The sequence below is a fragment of the Budorcas taxicolor genome, chromosome 1 (assembly GCF_023091745.1).
Source record: "Budorcas taxicolor isolate Tak-1 chromosome 1, Takin1.1, whole genome shotgun sequence".
Classification (NCBI taxonomy): Eukaryota; Metazoa; Chordata; class Mammalia; order Artiodactyla; family Bovidae; genus Budorcas; species Budorcas taxicolor.
The window spans coordinates 14,531,628-14,553,414 of record NC_068910.1 but is presented as its reverse complement, the minus strand read 5'-3'; the positions used below and the strand labels follow the sequence as shown (position 1 = coordinate 14,553,414).

At 39.5% G+C, this 21,787-nt stretch overlaps 1 protein-coding gene across 1 annotated transcript in view; it reads right to left on the bottom strand.

The window, feature by feature from the left end:
- CACNA2D3 (calcium voltage-gated channel auxiliary subunit alpha2delta 3) overlaps window positions 1-21,787 on the bottom strand; it is an 877,155-nt gene that overhangs the window by 3,935 nt on the left and 851,433 nt on the right. Inside the window, exons 36-37 of the mRNA XM_052639295.1 lie at window positions 1,046-1,158; window positions 752-834 (exon numbers count right to left, since the gene is read on the bottom strand). Coding sequence (XP_052495255.1) covers window positions 752-834; window positions 1,046-1,158 — 196 coding nt within the window. The remainder of the gene's footprint in view (window positions 1-751; window positions 835-1,045; window positions 1,159-21,787) is intronic.

Genomic DNA, 21,787 nt, shown 5'->3' with positions numbered 1-21,787 from the left:
TCAGTGGGCTACAGTGGCATTTTACAAAAAATAAATATCTTCTCAGTATCCCTATAAAAATTGGTCTAGACTAGTTTTCTATTTTTCAAGATGGAGGTGGAGTATTTTTAAATTGCAATTTTTTTGCTATATTTAAATTTTTTGCCTACAACTTTGAAGGACACAATTCACCTACATCTATAAGTTTACTTTTCTTACTAGAAGCTTAATTTTTTCTCTGATCATCACTTTTGGTGTAAATGTAGTGCCTTTATAGTTGTGACCTCATGTGTTATAGGGGGTTTAAAGGCTTATTATCCCACATTTAGATATTGTGACTATTGATCTGACATTAGTATTGTGACTTTTGCTTTACATGAATATTTTATAAGTAAAAGGCTGTCTAAAAGTAAGCAAGGGAAAATAACTTTAACTACAATTTGAAATAAGTAAAACAAGATGGTCAGAGCCACTTTATGTGAAATAGTGGAAAGTGGTAAAACTATAGCACATTTGTAAAAGGGAAGATAGTAAAGAGGCTTTTAAAAAATACATGTGAATATAATAAGAAAAGACTATTAAGTACAGACTAAATAAGAAGGCATTGAGAGGCTGAATGTAGAGTACCATTAGCATTCCTATATATTATTTCTTGGTTTGCCTGAAAGGGATGACTTTCTCAAGAGTAAATTTTGAGCTATAGTTCTCTGACGGCTGTGAGATCCTCATGGAGAATCTGATGGTAAAAGAGTAGGAGGGGGTATCAGATTACCTCAGGATGGAAGCCATGACAAGATTCCGGACGCCTTCTGATCTTCTGGGCCTTTAAACGTTCACACTTAAGTGATTCATTATGTTGACTGTAGTTAAGGCATATTTCCAAGATGCTCCTTTTCCTTATTCTGCATTTCAGATGTCAAAACTTGGGACTTAGCTCCCTTAACACCTGTTCTCTAACAGTGGAAAGAATATCATCTCTCCCTCTCAGATTTTCCCCCTGTGTTTCCTTACTGTTGATCCCCCTTACCAGCTTCATCAGCGGCTGGACTGACACACAAAAGGATATACCTGATTTCAATGGGTGCCATGGTGATGGGGGCCACAGACTCACAGAGGCAGCTGCTGTCCACCACCACCATGAACAAATTGCTGCTCGGGATCTGCTGAATGACAAAGGACCTGTTGGAACAAGAGGCAGAGAGATAGTGAGTGGTCATTTACCGTTCCCCAGGTTAACAGCCATGAGGAAAACTTCCTCCAGAGTGGGAGAGCTGCTATAGTATTTTGGAAAACAAGTTTCAGAGACTGGTTTACTACTCAAGTTGCCTCTTTCCATGAGGCTCTTCATTTCAATTCCGAAGCTTCACTAAGAAGACAACAGCTATGTCCATAGGTAGCTCACACAACTCATCTTGGAAAGACTAGACTTTTATGTCCATGAAACAGGAGAGTCAGAGTTGGCTAAATGACCTCAGTTTCTAAGCTCTAAGAGGTTAGGCTTTTCCAAGACTCATTTTCTTCTCCTAGGGCTTAAACACCATTGCAAGTTGCATTTGATGTTCTTCTGAGTGTATGTTTCTCTCCTCCTAACCTCAAGGATAGACTGAAGCCATGTCATAGTAATCATAAAAGAACACGAACTTCCTAGACTTTTCCCTGAATCACTTTGCACAATGTCTGCCCCTAACAGAGGCATATTGTTTAGGATGAAATCAATGCTAGTTGGTTAAGGAGCTCCAGTCGTCTCAGAGACCAGGTTATGCTGGCACAAAGGCCATATAGCTACTCATGATTTTGGTGTTCTCACAGGAGAAGATGAGTGCACATACTTCGACCCTGCCATCTTGGGCTTTCCTTCCTCACTTTTTTTTTTTTTTTTTTAATCTTCTGGGCCCATCTGTACACTTAGTCCAACATAAGTAATTTTAATGATACCTCTTTCTCATCTGACCCACTACACTGAAATGACAAAGTAATGTCATCATAATAATACTCCTTGAACCAGAAATACCAGCTCTTTGGAGGAACAAGTTGGAGAACAAATCCCGTATTCTTCTAGAGCAAATAGATTAACTGAATATTTAGCCTCACGTCCAGAATCCTGTCACATAAATTTTTCATGATATTTTTACCAAATTTGGTTTACTCAGTTTAGACTATAATCTTAAAAAAATGGCCGATTTCTCTGTAAGTTATCTTTATTCATCTTTCTCTAAATAAATGTATTCTATTCTTTAGAGTATATATAGTATAATAAGATATGACATGAATTTTTATGATCATGATGTACAAGCTGATAGAAATACCAAAACTATTTGATGGACACATGACTTATTTATTAATAAAACTGACAGCAAAAACTTTATAGACCTAAGTAATCCAGAATATGCTATTTTCAAATGCAGGGAACTGCAACACGTTCCAAAGAGCAGAAAGCATCAATTACATATTCTTTTATAGTTGGATAAAATTAGAAATTAATAGCAAAAAATATAAACAATGGAAATTAATAGTTAAAAATACATCCAGTTAATCCTTGTGAATTTGAGAACAGCCCAATCTGTGCAGTGTGACCTTAAATATGTTTTATTGGGAAAAAAGTCTGCAAATAAATGAACTGTGTTTTTGAAACAAGAAGCTGGAAAAGTAAGAACAGAAACCTGTGCCTGTATCCTACCCCCAGTCTCCCTTGCGGTACACGGGGACTGAGGACTGATGCCCCTCTCCAAAGTCCAGCCCCCAGGCTCCTGCAAGGATGTGACCGATGGAAGAGGAGAGAGGTGATCATTGCATGTATAAGCAGTTCCTCCTGTCTTTCTAGCCACTCTCTTCAGTTTGCACAAAACTCCCTTAGCTTACCTTTAGCTACTACGCTGTTTCCCTGTCCTCATGTATGGTACAACTCCTAAGAAGAGGTACTGACAATCGCTCGCTCTCTCCCCCTTTTTTCTCTTTCCCTCTCTTTCAGTTTCTCTACTTCCTCACTTCTTTCCTTTCACACATCTACTCCAATAAAGTTGTTGTCCTTACCACACTCTTGAATCGGTTCTTGTCAAGGACACCAAGTGAACAACTACACTGCCTTTCTTCTCAAATCTCTTTGCCTCCACTTTCTCCTTATCTGCCCACTGTCTGCCCCTTGACAGCAAACTGTGGTTTCCATGGGAAAAAAGCTGCCTGTGTCTGCCCATGGTGATCTTTTACCCCCAGCACCTAGAGTTATGCCTGGGACAGAGCAGATGCTCAGTAAATATTCACTGAGCCAATGACAGAATGAATTTATAAAGATAAAAGAAGAAGAAAATGCAAGTAAAACTGTGAAGATAACTAGAAGAATCAAACTCAGACTTAAAAGAACAAGGACATAAGTCTACTTCTGACACTCCTGATCAAGACAAAGAAGTTACAAAGTTACATTAAAACCCAAAAGAGACAGAGGCATTGTAAACCTCTTAAGTGAGTATTATGTATATCATTATAAATAATTTGAAAACTTAGAGCAAACACAGGTTGGAGGATAATGTATAAATTATCAACATTTGGCCAGGCTATAAAAACACAAGCAAACCAACTGCATGAAAAAAATCTGAAATGCTCATTGAGAATCTACCCACAAATGAAAACTACCAAATCACCCAAAGAACAGATACCATGTTTGTAGAAAATCCATATGAACCCACTGACCAACTATTAGAACACAGAAAAGAACCAAGCAAGCTAACCAGTTACATAATCAGCATATAAAACCACAGTCCTTCCTTGACACTGGCAATAACCAATGAAAAAATATTTATGAAATAAAGAACCATTGATAGTATCAATAATTACTGTGAAATGCCCAAGAATAAATCTAGTAAAAGATGTTTATGAAGAAAATGATCAAACTTTACTAAACATAAAAAAACCCTAATTCCACAGTGGTGGTGAAAGAGAACAGTTATATATTAAAGGTGTCATTCTCCTTCAAGTAATCTTTTAATTCAAAGCAATCTCAATAAAATCCCAACAGGAATTTTGATGGAATTTGAGGTGATGATCCTAAGATTTCATATAAATATAGTCTGGACAACTGTATAAAATTGAGTTTATAAGAAAAAAGAGAGAAGAAGGAAATTGTTTGCCCTTAATTAGTATTAAAACCCATGAGATAATTTACAGAAGAGGAAACACAGATGGACAACTGATATGTAAAAGGGGTCTAATCTCACTAAAATTAAGTATGTCTAAATTAAAATGAAATTGAAATAATCAAACTCATTTTTTATCATCAGAATGGCAAAACTTTATGGTACTATCAAATGACTGAGAGTTTGAAGAAATGACTATTATTTTACACTGTTGGTGGGAAAGTAAACTTTTATAGGCAATATATGAACAATTTGTTACTGTTTCAGTGAAAATGATTTAGATCCTACTTTTCCAGTAGTTTTACTTATCAGTAAGAGAAATTATTGTTCAAGAACCCAAGATGACATATAAAGATGCTCTTGGTAACCTTGTTCATGGAGAGGAGGAAAAAACAAAATCCATCTGAAAGTCCATCAGTAGAGGAATGATTAAATAACCAACAGTGTATCTCTTTTATGGCTTACTTGGCAACAGATGAAAGGGTAAAATATGTCTATTTAGTGTTATGAAAGATATCCAAAACATAGTAATGGGAAAATAATGTTGCAAAACTATACATAAATATTTTTAGGAATATTTCAAAATACTCATCTAACAGTATTTGATTCTGCTACAGAGAATAGGAAAAATAAATGGGATGGATAAGACTTATCATTTGTGTTAGGAATAACATGAGATAACACAGAAGGAATAAATGTATAAAGCAAGTAGAGCACATGTGGGTAGAACACAAAAAAAGATCAGAACATATGACGTGTCTTTCTAATGATAAAAGAAACGTAAGGACCAAGCGAAATTAAATATTTTTTAAGGCACAAATCATGTCGTCTCCAAACTGACAGCCACCATCTATGTTCTCCTTCCAGTCAACCCACTGGCAACACCCTTTCTCTACCTGAGACACATAGATAGAAGTCATGGCTGTTCAACAGATTAGAGGCAGTTTACAACCTTGACCTTTCGTCTCTCCAGAAAGCAAGCATGTATTGGCTCCATGCACGTTTTGTCTACTGAACCCCAATCCCCATCCTCAAGTTTGATCCTCCTATCATATCATCAGTGGGAGAGAGAGCAAGGGAGGAGGAGATGGGGGTGAGAGGACAGGATGGCAGCAGTGGAAAAGAGGAGAAGACTGGGAATAATTGTCCATGGAAACGAACGTAATCTATATTTTATTTCATTTATTTTATTTTTTATTTTACTTTACAATACTGTACTGGTTTTGCCATACATTGACATGAATCCACCACGGGTGTACATGAGTTCCCAATTCTGAACCCCTGTCCCACCACCCTCCCCATATCATCTCTCTGGGTCATCCCAGTGCACCAGCCCCAAGCATCTTGTATCCTGTATCGAACCTAGACTGGCGATTCGTTTCTTACATGAGAGTATACATGTTTCAATGCCATTCTCCCAAATCATCCCACCCTCTCCCACTCCCACAGAGTCCAAAAGTCTGTTCTATACATCTGTGTCTCTTTTGCTGTCTCACATACAGGGTTATCACGAACGTAATCTATAATACTGGAGTTCTCTATAAGAAGAATATATACAGGTATTCTTTAAACATTTATAAAATGGAATATTGTGCTGAGAGCAAAGAATATTGATTTTCTTATTTCACAAAAGAGAAAACTGGGACTCAGAGAGCGTAAGTAAACTTCTACAGAAGCTATATGAAAAAAGACGTGATTGTGCCCATTTCAAAGAAGGGGAAACAATAGACTAAGTGACTTCCTAGAGAAACACAGGCAGAGCTGCACACCTCTGGAGCCCAGGCCTGTTGTGGGACTGCAGTCATAGGCAACCGGCTTTCTGTCTTGTATTGGAATTATTAGTGCTCAAGCCCCTTGAGGGCAGACCCAGACTCAATATGGATGCTTAATAATGACCAGTATAGGACATTATTCCTTTTAACACATTACCCCATAAGGTGAAGACTTCCCAAGTGCGCTCATGAAGCTCCACAGTAACCCCCTACTTATACCTCAAGTCCTAGGAGATGAAAATCTTTGCAGGCAGCTATTACTGCAGTGGAGGAAAACAACCCCCTATGAAGGATTTGCCAGCGGAAAGATTAACTGCTTTTCCATATTTTCAAGACTTACTGTCTGCTTATTAACAGGGTTCTTTGGAGGGGTCTGGCCAGTGTTAGCTGTACATTTATGTGCACAACGTGTATTTATGGCCCAGGGTGCAGGGTTGAACTTCATAAAACACACCTCCATCCAGCTGGGCCCAGCAGCCAGACTGACATCACTGTGCAGAGGACTGTGGCCTGGGGGGTTGGCCTGCGGGCCAGAAAAGGCGGAAGGGAAAGGCCTCAACAGAGAACCGCAGCGGTCGTTTCAGCAGAGATAGGTCAAAATGCGTGAAATAAATTAGGTCCTCAAGGGAAACAGAGTAGGGAAAAGGGAAACAGTTTTGATGTGTCCATTGCCGGAACTGAAATAACCCAGTCCTCCCTCTTCCATCCACAGCAGACAGAGAAAGAACTACAGGAAAAATGATGATGCAATTTTAAGACAGCCTTCCTTGACAACAGGCACTAACTATCTGCCAAGGGGGCTTTGCTACCGCGATGAGGAAAGCGGTTGTACTGCTTCCCCCGAATGCTGCCTGGACAAGTGTGTATGGTAGTGGTGGTAGGGGGAACCTATGGCTAAGTTCCCAGAGGACCCCAGGATGCATGCTTGGGGAACTTGGTTGGTTTGCTTTTGATTAACTGGGTACAAAATAATGGCTTAAAAAATAATTGGGCAGGACAGAATCTTAAAACCTTTTAAAGTTTTTTTAACCTTTTATCAATTTTTATCATTTACAAATTTTCCATATTTTATCCAAAGATAAAAGACAATGAGTAAGTCACGGGGAAGTGATTTGAATCTGACAATGACCATATTCTAGGTTGTAGTATTCTTGGAGTAGATCGGGCGTGTGGATCTCCAAAAGACCCTACTCTCTTTGGAGGTGGGGAGATGCTTGTTTCTCCCAATGTGCCCCTAAATGTCCTACACTGACCCAGGCCCATAAATTGTGGAGAGCAAGCCTTGTGTGACAAATGGCTTAAATTTAAACTAGAAATTAAATATTGAGGCCGTCTTCCAAATCATAGCCATGGTTTCCTGTGGCATGGGAGAAGTAAAAGGGGAACACCAGCACTTACTCATGGTTCAGTTCAAACCAGGTGAAAGAATGAACAGCAGGGCCTCCCCTGCTCACACTCGAAAGTGTCAGGGAAATTTCACAGGTGAATCACATTAGCATGTCAAGGCACATGTAGTTCTAAAATAGTTAAGCTGCTTCAGAGCACAAGAAAGAAGAAAATACTTTGAATTCCTTTCATCAAGGACCTTGATATAAAATCTGACCAAGATTATACAAAAAAAAGAAAAGAAAGAAAAGCTATAGAATAATCTCTTTTATGAATACTGATGCAAAGATCTTAAGTGAAACGCAGCAAACACACTTCAGTAGGATACTAAAATATAGCACAGAGCATGAGGATTAACCCAGGAATGCAAATAAACAAGCTTATTGAGTTGTCTCAGCTTAATAGAGATAGCAACACGAAACAATTTTTTTTTTTTTTTTTTTTTTTTTGCCACATGGCGCATCTTGTGAGAGCCTAGCGCCCTGACCATGGATCGAAGCTGGCCCTCGACGGCGAAAATGCAGAGTTCTAGCCACTGAACCACCAGGGAGTTTCTGAAACAATGTTTTTGTCTCTATTTTCAACCCCACTGTATTGAATTTTTATTTTCTCAACTAGAAATGATACTATGTATAGATTCTCTAACTTTCTGACCACTTGAGGTTAATAAAATTAGTCCAATCTAGTTTACTGCTTTAACGTCCTATCTAGTTTGAAGCTCTACACTTGTCATTCCTTCAAGGTTCTATTTTCTAGCTCCTTCAGTCATTTGGGATGGGGAAATGGAGCAGAAGAGAAGCAAGCTTTTCCTACTCACCAGGCCTTGGTGTAATCTCTCGCCACAGCTTTTGTAACAGTTTGGCCTTTGGTGTCCTCCATGTGGCTCAGGACCACAATGCTGGCTTTTTTGTGAGGTTATCGTGGATTCTCCTGAGAATCTAGAGCTCCTCAACACAGCTCCAACATGACCATTCATGTAGTTCTTGCCTTCAGCATTCGCCTCACAGCCTCTTGCCCTTAGTGCGTACCTCACCTGGAGAGCAACCCTTTGTTGAGTTTAAGCAAAATGCCGACAATCTTCCATACTGTCCACCTGTCCCCTGGGAAACAGGTATCTTTGCTGGCCCAGCCATAGGCCACTTGCTCTTTCCCCAAGCCTAGGCCTCTCTCTCCAGATCTCTTTCTCCTGCTTAGATAGGACACATCATCACACCTGCCACTCAGCAGACATTTGGCCAGTGCTGGCCTCGCCCTCTTTCAGATACTTCCAAAACACAGAAGACTCTTAGAGAATTTCCCACCACCCACCTGGACCCTGGCAAGGAGAAGTATTCCCTGGAGGAAAACACCTCTTTCTATGAACCCCGATCTCCTTGCTAGGCCCCTCACTCTTTCTGTGGTAGACCAAAGATGGACCAGTTGTTAACCTTCAAATAAACTTGAGGGTGGGGGTTAGGGGAGGGGTTCCAATTCTGAATTAGAGCCAGCTAAATGTTTTCTCCCTTTAGAAACTGTGGTGCTCACATCACTTTGTCCTCAGTCTGGGGCTACAAGGAGGCCCCACTTTACCTTTTCACATCCTTCCAGGAAATGTACTCATGTAAGACATCCTATGCAGAGTTGGAAAAGAGCCAGCACTGTGGGATCTGTCTAATAGGTGCCTACAAGACATTTGACAAAAATTCCACCCCTGAAAACAGTCCTCAAGAGAACAGAAATAGGCACTTGATTGTGAACCAAATTTAGCATCGTACTGCAGAATAGAACACTCAGAGCTGTCTAGAATCAGAAGAAGTCATGGAGGTTCATTTCCCCCCGTTATTGTTTGCCATTGTTCGAAAAACAGCAACCTCTGCAATTAAACCAGAGAAATGAGCGGATTAAATGTTGGAACAAAGGAAGTATTCATAGCTACCTAAAACATGCCCTTATCCCCATTTTCAATAATTATTCCCCCTGGTTCCCTTTATCTCCTACTGGTGCCACCATCTAATGAGTCACACAAATTAGAGATCTTGAAGTTATTCACAGGGCTTCCCTCTTTAACATCACCATGCCCTGATTTGACCATTTCCTCAATGCCTCCCACCCCCAGGGCCAGCTTGATAGGCAAGTGGTCAGTACAGTCACACAGGGAGACAGAGCAGAGCAGTTACATTTAGACGGCCTGGCCACTTCGGGTTTACTGCTCTGCGGGCAGGGCTATCTTGAATTTTTTAATCTTATCTTTGAATTTGTGTTTTATAAGCGAAGTCCAAGGGAGAATGGGGCATGCATGAGGGGTGTGAAAGATGAGAGGTTCCTAGTTGCCTGGCTCCTGTCCTGGACCACCAACCTTATCACCCTCCAGCCCTGGTGAAGCGCTGGGTGCAGGAATGGGGAGCATCAAGGCCTGGGGGTGTGGAGGGGAGGGGGCTGTACCATAGCATACATACATAGTACCACTGCATTTTCAACCAGAGACCTAACAGGAGTAAACCTCTCACTTAGCCCCTTCTCCAGGTACTAAGTGTGTCTTGATGCTAAAATGCAAACCCCCAGGGGATTGACCATCCACTATGAGATGAAGTGGTGGAGCCATGGAGGGGAGACGGAGTCCTCTTCTCTAAGCAGGACATGGCACCTCAGTCCTGTGCTAGTGGAAAGGACCCCCAGCACTAGCTGCACATCCCACTGAGCAACAGAGACAGAATCCAGGATGTCTGTGAGGACCTGCACCTACACAGTGAATGTCCCTGTGCCTGAAGGAGCAGGATATTAAATAGGTGAGTAAAAGTGTCATGACAGGTCAAGAAAGACCACAGAAAAAAGGAAATGCTTTTACCTTTCACAACTTTAATAACACCATTTTTTTGAACAAGCAGCCCCTATTTTCACTTTGTACTGTGCCCCATACATTATGCAGCCGGCCCTGCCACCCTGCTTGATTTGTAGCATACATTCCAAGCAGTTTCCCTGACATAGCCTCTTCTCTATTCTTGAGGTGGTGGAATCCTTCCCCCTCTTCCCACCTACCCATGGCCCCCTCGCACTGAGTCAATGGTCTACAGTGGAGTGAAACAAAGCCCTGCTTGATCCAGTGTACTCTCTCTCCATCCCCATGTGTTCAACTGCCCTGACATGTAAGCTAGCATGCTCCTTCCCAACAACCAGGCTTGCTGACCTACCATGGGTCCTTGAATGCACTATGCTTCCTTTCCTTCAGTACTGAGATCGAAGCAAAGCTCTGCTAGTCTGGGTGGCTTGCTGGAATTTCCTGGGGGAGCTTTTCACTTCACTTTAAACACATGCCTAGACTGCACCTAAACCAAATTACATTAGAATCCCTCTAGTACCAAAGCTTCTCTATTTTCTAAGCTACTTGACTGATCCATACTGGCCTGGATAAGCATTCCTCAAACTCACCATGCTACAAATGACCTGAAGATCTGGTTGAAATGCAGATTCTGTTCAGTAGGACTAGTATGACACCCATGATTCTGCCTTTCTCATCTGCTCTCAGATAATGCTGATGCTGCTTGCTCAGAAATCAAAAGGCTGAGTGTTGCAGTCACTTCTTTCCAAACCCCTGGAGAATCCAGATTCATTTCTAAATGACTGACTGTTATTTTTCCCATGAAGTGCTCCTTCACATGAGGAAGTAGGTCCTCCTTCGTTCTCCCATGACCTGTTGCAGGTACCTGGATCACCCATACACACACACTTCTATATCTTTGTGGAGTGGAATTGCCTTTTCCCCCTCTTGTACCACCACACCCAAAAAGGCTGGAACATAGACATCAACACTCTAGGCTGCATTTAGAACCATATGAACACTGTAAGTTATGGAAAATTCTCTTTTGGTAATACTGGCAAACACATGGAATTGTTATCCTATAGAGTAAGTAAAGATGAGGTTCAACAAGAGGCCTCCCTGGAGGCATTCTGGTTAAAAAATGCGTAACTTGGACCTAATCATGGATAACATCAGACAAACCCAAACCCAGAGACATTCTATAAAATGCCCAGCCTGCAGATGTTAAGGAAAAGCGAGGCATCTACTCTCGATGGAAGGAATCTGGAGAGGTATGACAACTCAACGCAATACGTGGTCCTGAACTGGACCCTCTACTATGAAAGGCATTCCTGAGACCATTACTGAAACTTGAATGGAGTTTTCACATAAAGGGTATACTGGAGTTCTTTGTACTGCCCTTAACATTTTATGCCTTTTGAAAGCATTTCTGAATAAAAGTACCTGGTGTTGGATAAAACTTAACATCTTATGGAAAAATCCAAATGAACATTTTGGCCAACACAAGAGAAAGGAAAAACAATGAAACGTTAAAAAAAAAAAAAAAAAGCCATGAACAAAACAAAGAAGGAAACAAACAATGAATCCCTATTATAAGCTCAAATCAAAAGTCATGATGACAGATGCTTCAAATTTCAGGAGTTAGTCGGCCAGCAAGCTGCTGCTCCCGTATAGGCCCCCCATGATATAGCTTATTCTATTCTAAGGTTCTCCTGGAGTAGGAAATGGCAACCCATTCCAGTATGGTTGCCTGGGAAATCCCATGGACAGAGGAGCTTTGCGGGCTACAGTCCATGGGGTCTCAAAGCTTCAGACATGATCTGAGTGACACACACACACAAACACACACAAGGCTGGTGGCAGAAGGGGCTGATTTACTTAACCATACAGTAGGTGAGCAAGCCAGCCATAGTCTTCTCTCCTTTCCTTCCTCCCTTTTTCTCTTCCTTTCTTTCTTCCTCCCTCTCTTTCTCCCTCCCTTCCTCATTCCTCTATCTCTGTTCATAACCAGACAAAGGTAACTTTTTTTTTTTTCAGTTTAGACAATTTGGTCTCCTAGACTCCTGAGAGTGAGGAATAGATCTTCATTTTTGTTTCCTATATGCATCAGCTCAGTACTGAAGCTTACTGACTAATGATGGAAAAAGAATGAAAGACAAAAATATAATCCAAAGTAGTACAAGCTCGGAGACAAGTGAGTTGTGCAGAATAAAGTACAAGGTTTAGCAGACCAGAACTGTTTATTTGAACAATTGTTCAAGATCCAAAACCCCTTTACTTCTAGCTGATTTCAGGAAAAAAGAGGTCCCCGCCCTACCCACTAGAGCAGTTTTCTTTGATATTCAATCTCCCTTCTTTGGTACCAAAACCCTACTCTTTGTGCAGGAATCCACCCTTCCTCCAGGCAGCCCAGGTGCTTCTGAGGAGCTAACCCTGCCCAGACATGTTACCTGGGCCTAAACTGACTGGGACAACTTCTTCCCCTGAAAAAAGTAACTGGTTCAGAGGTGGGCACTGGACCTAAGGGACTCCAATCAGACTGAAACCCTAAACTCTTTTATTTCTACCCTCAACACATAAGAACAAGGAAGCTTTCAGCCTTTGGAGAAATGGGCAGCCTTCTTATGCTCATGCATGGAAAAAAGGCAAGGAGACAACCTGGGTCTTGGTCCTAACCTGTGGGAAGCTGCAGTAAGCCTACACCTTACTTTTCTGTTGAAGCTTGCTTGAGATGAATCTTCTGTTATTTGTAAATTAAAGGATAGTAGACAGTACACTCTTAAATTCCTTATGATGGTCATTATGTTCCTTGATCAAATTATAATTGGAAAACTTAGGCGTTAGGGAACCGAGCCTTAGCACACATGATGGCTTCTGCCAGGTGTTCCTCAGATGGCCTGCCAGGAGCCAGACTGGCTCAGGCCTTTCCTGCATCATTTCACTAGAGTGGGAAATGTGCTGTATTTTCATAGTTAAGAGCTGAGATTAAATGGGACAAGCATATTGTCTTTGTGAGACTTATTTATTAAAAAATGTATATACAATGGACATATTACGGCATTCCATTTATGACTCGCTGATGGGAAGTGCACACAAAGAACTCAAATGATGCTTTGTCTGCAGGGCAGTGTCCCACGGTGGTATTTATTATACTGTAGACAGAATGAGTCCAAAAGACCCATAATAATGACTTCCACTCATCCTCAGCCCCATCAAGGATTTGCTGAGATTTATGGTGCCAACTCAGAGCCTGAAAATCACTTGGGCAGGAAGTGATTCTTTGGCATTATCAGCCCAAGGCAGGTGGCAAGGAAAGCTATTTTGTGTTTGAAATATAGGGGAAAGAGCCCCATAGAAAGAAAAGCAAAAAGGACTCAATTTTCTTTTCTCATCTCAGATGAAAATCTCAAAAGAGCTGACAACAAAAGATATTTTTAAAACTTGGCTATTATTTTAGCTTTTCAGTCTTTTGTTTATTTATTTATTTATTTGGTACTAGCGTCTTCAGTAAATCCTCTTAATTATGACATGAACCATTCTCTTCTAATCCCTTAAGAAGAGTAAGGAATTTGTTAAATATTTTCACTGGAACTATTAGTGTCTTTTCTTATAAATAATGAGAATAAGGGCTAACATTTATGGAGTATTTATCTAGTGCCAAGCACTTTTCTGAGCAGTTCCCCTTTAATCTTCACAGCAACTCAAAGAATTATCATCTTAAAGATGAAAATATATATGCTTTGATAAGTTCAACAGTTTCTCCAAATCCTAAAACCCATCAAATATCCAAGTATCAAAACTCTATACAACCGAACCTATTTGACTCCAAGTCTTTATTTTAATGATTACACTTTAACCACCATCATCATCATCTCTACTGTCACAGTCATCACCATTTACCATTTATTGAGCCCTTACCATAGCAGTCATTGTGTGAGCTTTTATTTTTTTTTAAATTTTACCTAAAACTGGTTTATTTCACAACAGCTCTAGGAGGCAGGTCATATTATTCCCAAGTTATAGAAAAAACACCTGAGATTTGGAGATTTAGAGAACATGAGTTCTGTGAGTGTGTGTGTGTGTTTTAATTGCTCAGTCTGACTCCTTGCAACCATAGCCTACCAGGCTCCTCTGTCTATGGAATTTTTCAGGCAAGAATACTGGAGTAGGTAGCCACGTGAAGAAACAATAAAACATGACAAAACATTCAGGAGAAAAATCAGTTAATAGAAAGACCAAGATATGACTCAAATGTTAGAATTTGTAAATGTGTAGATGCAAAAATATTTTTATTTTAATGAAACTAAAACCATAGATATATTGGGCAAAGGAATGAAGGAATTCCAATGAAATATGAAAACTGCATAAAATCACCAAATATAAATCCTAAAGCAGAAAGAATACAATACCTGAAATCTAAAATACAGTGAATTTTAGCTGATAAAGAAGATTTTTTATTATAAAAAAATAATAAAATAATAATTTTATAAAATAATGAAATTTTGCCATTTGTAACAACATGGATGGATGATGGACCTGGAGAGTATTACACATGATGAGAAAAGTCAGACAAAGGCAAATACTATAGGTCATCACTTACATATGGGATCTAAAAATAAAACAAATGAATTGAATAAATATAACCAAACAAAAACAGACTCAGATATAAAGAACAAACAAGTGGTTACCTGTGGAGAGACAGAAGGAGGGAGGGGCAAGATAGGGGTAGGCGACTAAAAAAGCACAAATTACTATATATCAAATAAATAAATAACAAGGTTATATTGTGCAGCACAGGGAATATAGTTGACATTTTGTAACAACTACTGAATCACTATGTTGCATACTTGAAACTAACATTGTAAATTAATTATAGGTCACCACCTCCCCTTCACTACCATGGTGGTGGTTTAGTCACTAAGTCATGTCTGACTCTTGTAACCCCATGGACTGTAGTCTGTCAAGCTTCTCTGTCCATGGGATTCTCTAGGTAAGAATACCGGAGTGGGCTGCCACTTCCTTCTCCAGGGGATCTTCCTGACATAGGAATCAAACCTGGGTCCCCTGCATTGCAGGCAGACTCTTGACCAGTCGACTGAGCTATGAGGGAAGCCAACTATTACAGAAATAATAAAATAAATTAAAAACTGATTAGGCACAATAGAAAGAAAGATAAATAAATGTCAAGCCAAGTTAACAGCAACCACCAAACTAGAAAACAAAAAGGGGGGAAAAGGTGCAGGCAAAAATGAATAGCACCTCAATAAGCAATGACACAGTACCAAGCAGTGTAACGAACCAGAATTTGGAATCTTAGCGGAGTAAAGAGAGACTGGGCCAAAAAAATATAGACAAAAATACCAGGTTGCTTAAAACGAGACAGAAGAATTGGGAGTTCATTTTCAGAAGGTATGTACATCACACACGAAACAATATTACTTGAAGATACACCATGAGAAATTAAGACTGTATTAATATGTTGTAAACCCTACTATATTCATTTAAAAAATTTACTTGAAAACCATGTAATAAACCTGCAGCAGGAAAAAATGGAATCATAAAACATTAAATATAAAACAAGGTAGGAGAAAAAGAGGAGACAAGAAACAAAGAAGAACAACAAACAGAATACAACTAGAAGGATGGCAGCTTTTAAGCCACACATATCAACAGTTAAATTAAAAATTAAAGGCCTAAACATTACCAATTAAAAGAAATTGACATACTGAAGAAAAACGTGAGATGCATCTATACACTGTCCATAAGAAACCTTGTAACTATGAACACATAGATAAGCTCAAAGTAAAAATATTAAAACAGGTATATCATGAAAATACTAATTGAAAAAAGGTACAAAGAGCATATTAATATAAAGAAGGATATCACAGAGAAATTAGAAAGTTAATTCATCGAAATGTGTAATAACATATATACTAAATGCTGTTAGGTATATACACATTTAGGATTATTATGCATGAAGCAAAAACTAATACATCCTGAATGGAAAAATAGACAAATTCACAATTATGCTTGGAGACTGAAACAGTCCTCTTTTGGTAATCAATACAGATAGCAGAATAAGTGGGCAGAAAATTGTTCAGAATATAGAAACAATTTTACCTAACTGACGTGTATAGAACACTGTAATTAACAAAAGCAAAATATACATTTTGAAAGAATGGAAACCCTCACCAAGTTCAATCATGTTATATAGGTTATAAAGCAAATCTTTCCAAATTTAAAAGAACTGAAATTATACAAAGAATGTTCAAACCATAATGAAATTATACCCAAAATAAATTATAGAAAGATTTCTGGAAGGCCCCCAAATATTCTGAAATTGAACAACATATTTCTAAATAACCTGAGGTCAAAGAGAAAGTTCCAGAGAAAATAAAATCATTATGCTATACACCTAAAACTAATGTAATGTCATATGTCAATTATATCTCCAGTTTTAAAAACTGGCACAACAACTAGACACTTCATTGAATAAAATATATGGAGGGCAAACAGGCATAAGAAAAGAAGTCTAAAATCATTATCCAGTAGAGAAATGCTAAACTATAATGACATGCCAGTGTGCTGTTCTCAGAATGGCTAAAATAAAAATAAATAAATATAAATGACAATATCAAAAGCTGGCAAGGATGAAGGGCAACTGAAACTGTCATACACTGTTGGCAGAAAAGCAAGATCGTACAGCCATTTTAAAATTTAATTTGGCAATTTCTTATACATTTAAACATACAGTCCTGAAATTCAACTCCTAGGTATGCATTCAAGTGAAATGACACCTTAAGTTCATATAAACGACGTGAATGTTTACACTGGTTTTATTCATAATCATTAAAAATCCAAACAACCCAACTGTCTGTCAACTGGAGAATGGATAAACAAACTGTGATACATATGCTGGCCTACTATTCAATAATAAAAAGGAATTAGCTGCTGTTGTAAGATATAACAGGCTTCCCAGGTGGCTCAGCAGTAAAGAACCCACCTGCCAATGCAGAAGATACAAGAAATGTGGGATTGATCCCTGGGTTCAGAAAAACGCCCTGGAGGAGGAAAGGGCAACCAACTCCTCCAGTGTTCTTCCTGGGAAAACCCCATGGACAGAGGAGCCTGGACACAACTGTGACTGAGCACACACATCAGATCTAACACGACAAAACCTCAATTGTATCCCATCAAGTAAAAGAAGTCAGACTTGAAAGGCTACACTCTACGTGATTTCACTTACATGATATTCTGGAAATGACCAAATCATGGGGACAGAAAACATCAGTGTTCGCTAGGAACTGTGCTTTGGGGATGGTGTTGATTAGTTGGTTATCTCAGGAAAATTTTCTAGGGTAATGGAACTGCTATTAATATATCTTGACTGTGATGCTACATATACAACTGTAAGTATTAGTCAAAATTGATAAGATTCTATGCCAAAAATAACAAATTTTATCATCAGTTTCAGTCTGTCAGCTCAGTCGCTCAGTCGTATTCAACTCTTTGTGATCCCATGGACTGCAGCACACCACGCTTCCCTGTCCAATTTTATCATATATAAATTAAAAATATGAAAAAATACAATTAATTATATCATAAACTTTTATGCAGAGCACATCATGCAAAATGCCAGGCTGAATGAAGCCCAAGTTGGAATCAAGATTGCAGGGAGAAATATCAATAACCTCAGATATGTAGATGACACCAGCCTTACGGCAGAAAGCAAAAAGGAACTAAGAGCCTGTTGATGGAAGTGAAAGAGGAAAGTGAAAAAGCTGGTTTGAAACCCAACATTCAAAAAACTAAGATCATGACATCCGGTCCCATCACTTCAGGGCAAATAGATGGGGAAACAATGGAAACAATGACAGATTTTATTTTCTTATTTTCCAAAATCACTGCAGACGGTGACTGCAGCCATGAAATTAAAAGACACTTGCTCCTTGGAAGAAAAGCTATGACCAACCTAGACAGCACATTAACAAGCAGAGACAATAACTTGGCCAACAAAAGTCCATATAGTCAAAGTGAAAGTGAAGTCACTCAGTCATGTGCAACTCTTGGTGACCCCATGGACTGCAGTCTACCAGGCTCCCTTGTCCCTGGGATTCACCAGGCAAGAACACTGAGTGGGTTGCCACTTCCTTCTCCAATGCATGAAAGTGAAAAGGGAAAGTGAAGTTGCTCAGTCGTGTCTGACTCCTAGTGACCCCATGGACTGCAGCCTACCAGGTTCCTCCATCCATGGGATTTTCCAGGCAAGAGTACTGGAGTGGGGTGCTATCACCTAAAGCTATGGTTTTTCTAGTAGTCATGTATGGATGTGAGAGTTGGACCATAAAGAAAGCTGAGCACCAAAAAATTGATGCTTTTGAACTGTGGTGTTGGAGAAGACTCTTGAGAGTTCCTTGGACTGCAAGGCAATCAAACCAGTCCATCCCAAGGAAATCAGTCCTCAATATTCATTGGAAGGACTGATGCTGAAGCTGAAGCTCCAATAGTTTGGCCACCTGATGCGAAGAACTGACTCACTGCAAAAGACCCTGATGCTGGGAAAGACTGAAGAAACAAGAAGGGAATGACAGAGGATGCGATGGTTGGATGGCATCATCAACTTGATGGACATGAGTCTGAGCAAGCTCTGGGAGGTGGTGATGGACAGAGAAGCCTGGCGTCCTGCAGTCCACAGGTCATGAAGAGTCAGACATGACTGAGTGACTGAACTGACTGATACCATAAACAACATCAAGAACAAAAAGAACTAAAAAGACCAAAATGTATGCTGCTTCCACAAGGTGCACTTAAAAATAAACACACAGATGAGTTGAAAGTAAAAGAATAGTACAAGATACAACATGCAGAAGAAATCTGGTTTGGTACACTCAGTTCAGTTCAGTTCAGTTCAGTCGCTCAGTCATGTCTGACTCTTTGTGACCCCATGAATCACAGCACACCAGGCCTCCCTGTCCATCACCAACTCCTGGAGTTCACTCAGACTCGCATCCATCGAGTCAGTGATGCCATCCCCCATCTCATCCTCTGTCATCCCCTTCTCCTCCTGCCCCCAATCCCTCCCAGAATCAGAGTCTTTTCCAATGAGTCAACTCTTCACATGAGGTGGCCAAAGTACTGGAGTTTCAGCTTTAGCATCATTCCTTCCAAAGAAATCCCAGGGTTGATCTCCTTCACAATGGACTGGTTGGATCTCCTTGCAGTCCAAGGGACTCTCAAGAGTCTTCTCCAACACCACAGTTCGAAAGCATCAATCCTTTGGAACTCATCCTTCTTCACAGTCCAACTCTCACATCCATACACGACCACAGGAAAAACCATAGCCTTGACTAGACGGACCTTAGTTGGCAAAGTAATGTCTCTGCTTTTGAATATACTATCTAGGTTGCTCATAACCTTTCTTCCAAGGAGTAAGCGTCTTTTAATTTCATGGCTGCAATCACCATCTGCAGTGATTTTGGAGCCCCCCAAAATAAAGTCTGACACTGTTTCCACTGTTTCCCCATCTATTTCCCATGAGGTGATGGGACTGGATGCCCGGATCTTCATTTTCGGAATGTTGAGCTTTAAGCCAACTTTTTCACTCTCCTCTTTCACTTTCATCAAGAGGCTTTTTAGTTCCTCTTCACTTTCTGCCATAAGGGTGGTGTCATCTGCATATCTGAGGTTATTGATATTTAGCACTTGTTGGTTGAAGTACTTCATAAATGTCAGCAGGTCAAGATGTTGAAATCTTCTATGTCCTACCTGACTTAAGGTCTAATTGTTTTATCAAGTGCTGAGAAAGAGTTGCTAAAATCTCCCAACCGTGATTGTGGATTTATATGTTTATACTCCATAAATATTTTATATTCCATAAAAATCCTTTATTCCATAAATAATTGTTTCATTATTTTGAGATCTGTTATTAGGTGCACACAGTTAGGATTTCTATGTCCTGTTGATTAGCTATCTTATTTTTACTATTAGGAAATGGCTATCTTAATCCCTGGTGATATTACCAGTCTTTAACTGATATTAATGTAATGTTGGTACTGCTGCTTACCACAGTGTCTGCCACCACATGTGTGTAGAGAGAACAAATAATCTCATAAATAAATTCATTTAATAAACTATATTTACTTTCATTTAAAAATAGCACTGTTTTTATTTCCAATATTCTGGGAGGTGGGTCATAGAGGATCCTGCTGTGATTTATGTCAGAGAGTGTTTTGCCTATGTTCTCCTCTAGGAGTTTTATAATTTCTGGTCTTACGTTTAGATCTTTAATCCATTTTGAGTTTATTTTTGTGTATGGTGTTAGGAAGTGTTCTAGTTTCATTCTTTTACAAGTGGTTGACCAGTTTTCCCAGCACCACTTGTTAAAGACATTGTCTTTTCTCCATCGTATATTCTTGCCTCCTTTGTCAAAGATAAGATGTCCATAGGTGGGTGGGTTTATCTCTGGGCTTTCTATTTTGTTCCATTGATCTATATTTCTGTCTTTGTGCCAGCAAAAATAAACAAATGGGACCTAATTAAAATCAAAAGCTTCTGCACAACAAAGGAAACTATAAGCAAGGTGAAAAGATAGCCTTCAGAATGGGAGAAAATAATAGCAAACGAAGCAACGGACAAAGGATTAATCTCAAAAATATACAAGCAACTCCTGCAGCTCAATTCCAGAAAAATAAACGACCCAATCAAAAAATGGGCCAAAGAACTAAACAGACATTTCTCCAAAGAAGACATACAGATGGCAAACAAACACATGAAAAGATGCTCAACATCACTCATTATCAGAGAAATGCAAATCAAAACCACAATGAAGTACCATTTCATGCCAGTCAGAATGGCTGCGATCCAAAAGTCTACAAGCAATAAATGCTGGAGAGGGTGTGGAGAAAAGGGAACCCTCTTACACTGTTGGTGGGAATGCAAACTAGTACAGCCACTATGGAGAACAGTGTGGAGATTCCTTAAAAAACTCGAAATAGAACTCCCATACGACCCAGCAATCCCACTGCTGGGCATACACACCAAGGAAACTAGAACTGAAAGAGACACGTGTACCCCAATGTTCATCACAGCACTGTTTATAATGGCCAGGACATGGAAGCAACCTAGATGTCCATCAGCAGATGAATGGATAAGAAAGCTGTGGTACATATATACACAATGGAATATCAATCAGACATTAAAAAGAGTACGTTTGTATCAGTTCTAATGAGGTGGATGAAACTGGAGCCTATTATACAGAGTGAAGTAAGCCAGAAAGAAAAACAATACAGTATACTAACACATACACATGGAATTTAGGAAGATGGTAACGATAGCCCTGTATGCAAGACAGCAAAAGAGACACAGATGTATAGAACAGTCTTTTGGACTCTGTGGGAGAGGGCAAGGGTGGGATGATTTGGGAGTTTAAATGTTTGAAAAAATAAAGAAAAAAAAATAGAACTGTTATACTCCATAGTTTTTGCTTTAAAATGTATTTAATGCTAGAAGAGGGGAAAAAAAGACTGCTTCAAAAGAAAAAAAGTCACATCACAGAAGACAAATAATGAAAAGAAATAGGATATATAATAAAATGAGAAGAAAAATGTATGTCATGACACATTCAACAGTTAATTTGCCTCATTCTTTAAAAATCAGTAAGGTAGTAATCTGGAGAACTCCATTCCTATTTATTTCCTCCCCTTTCTAAACTGATGGCAGTAACTTACTGC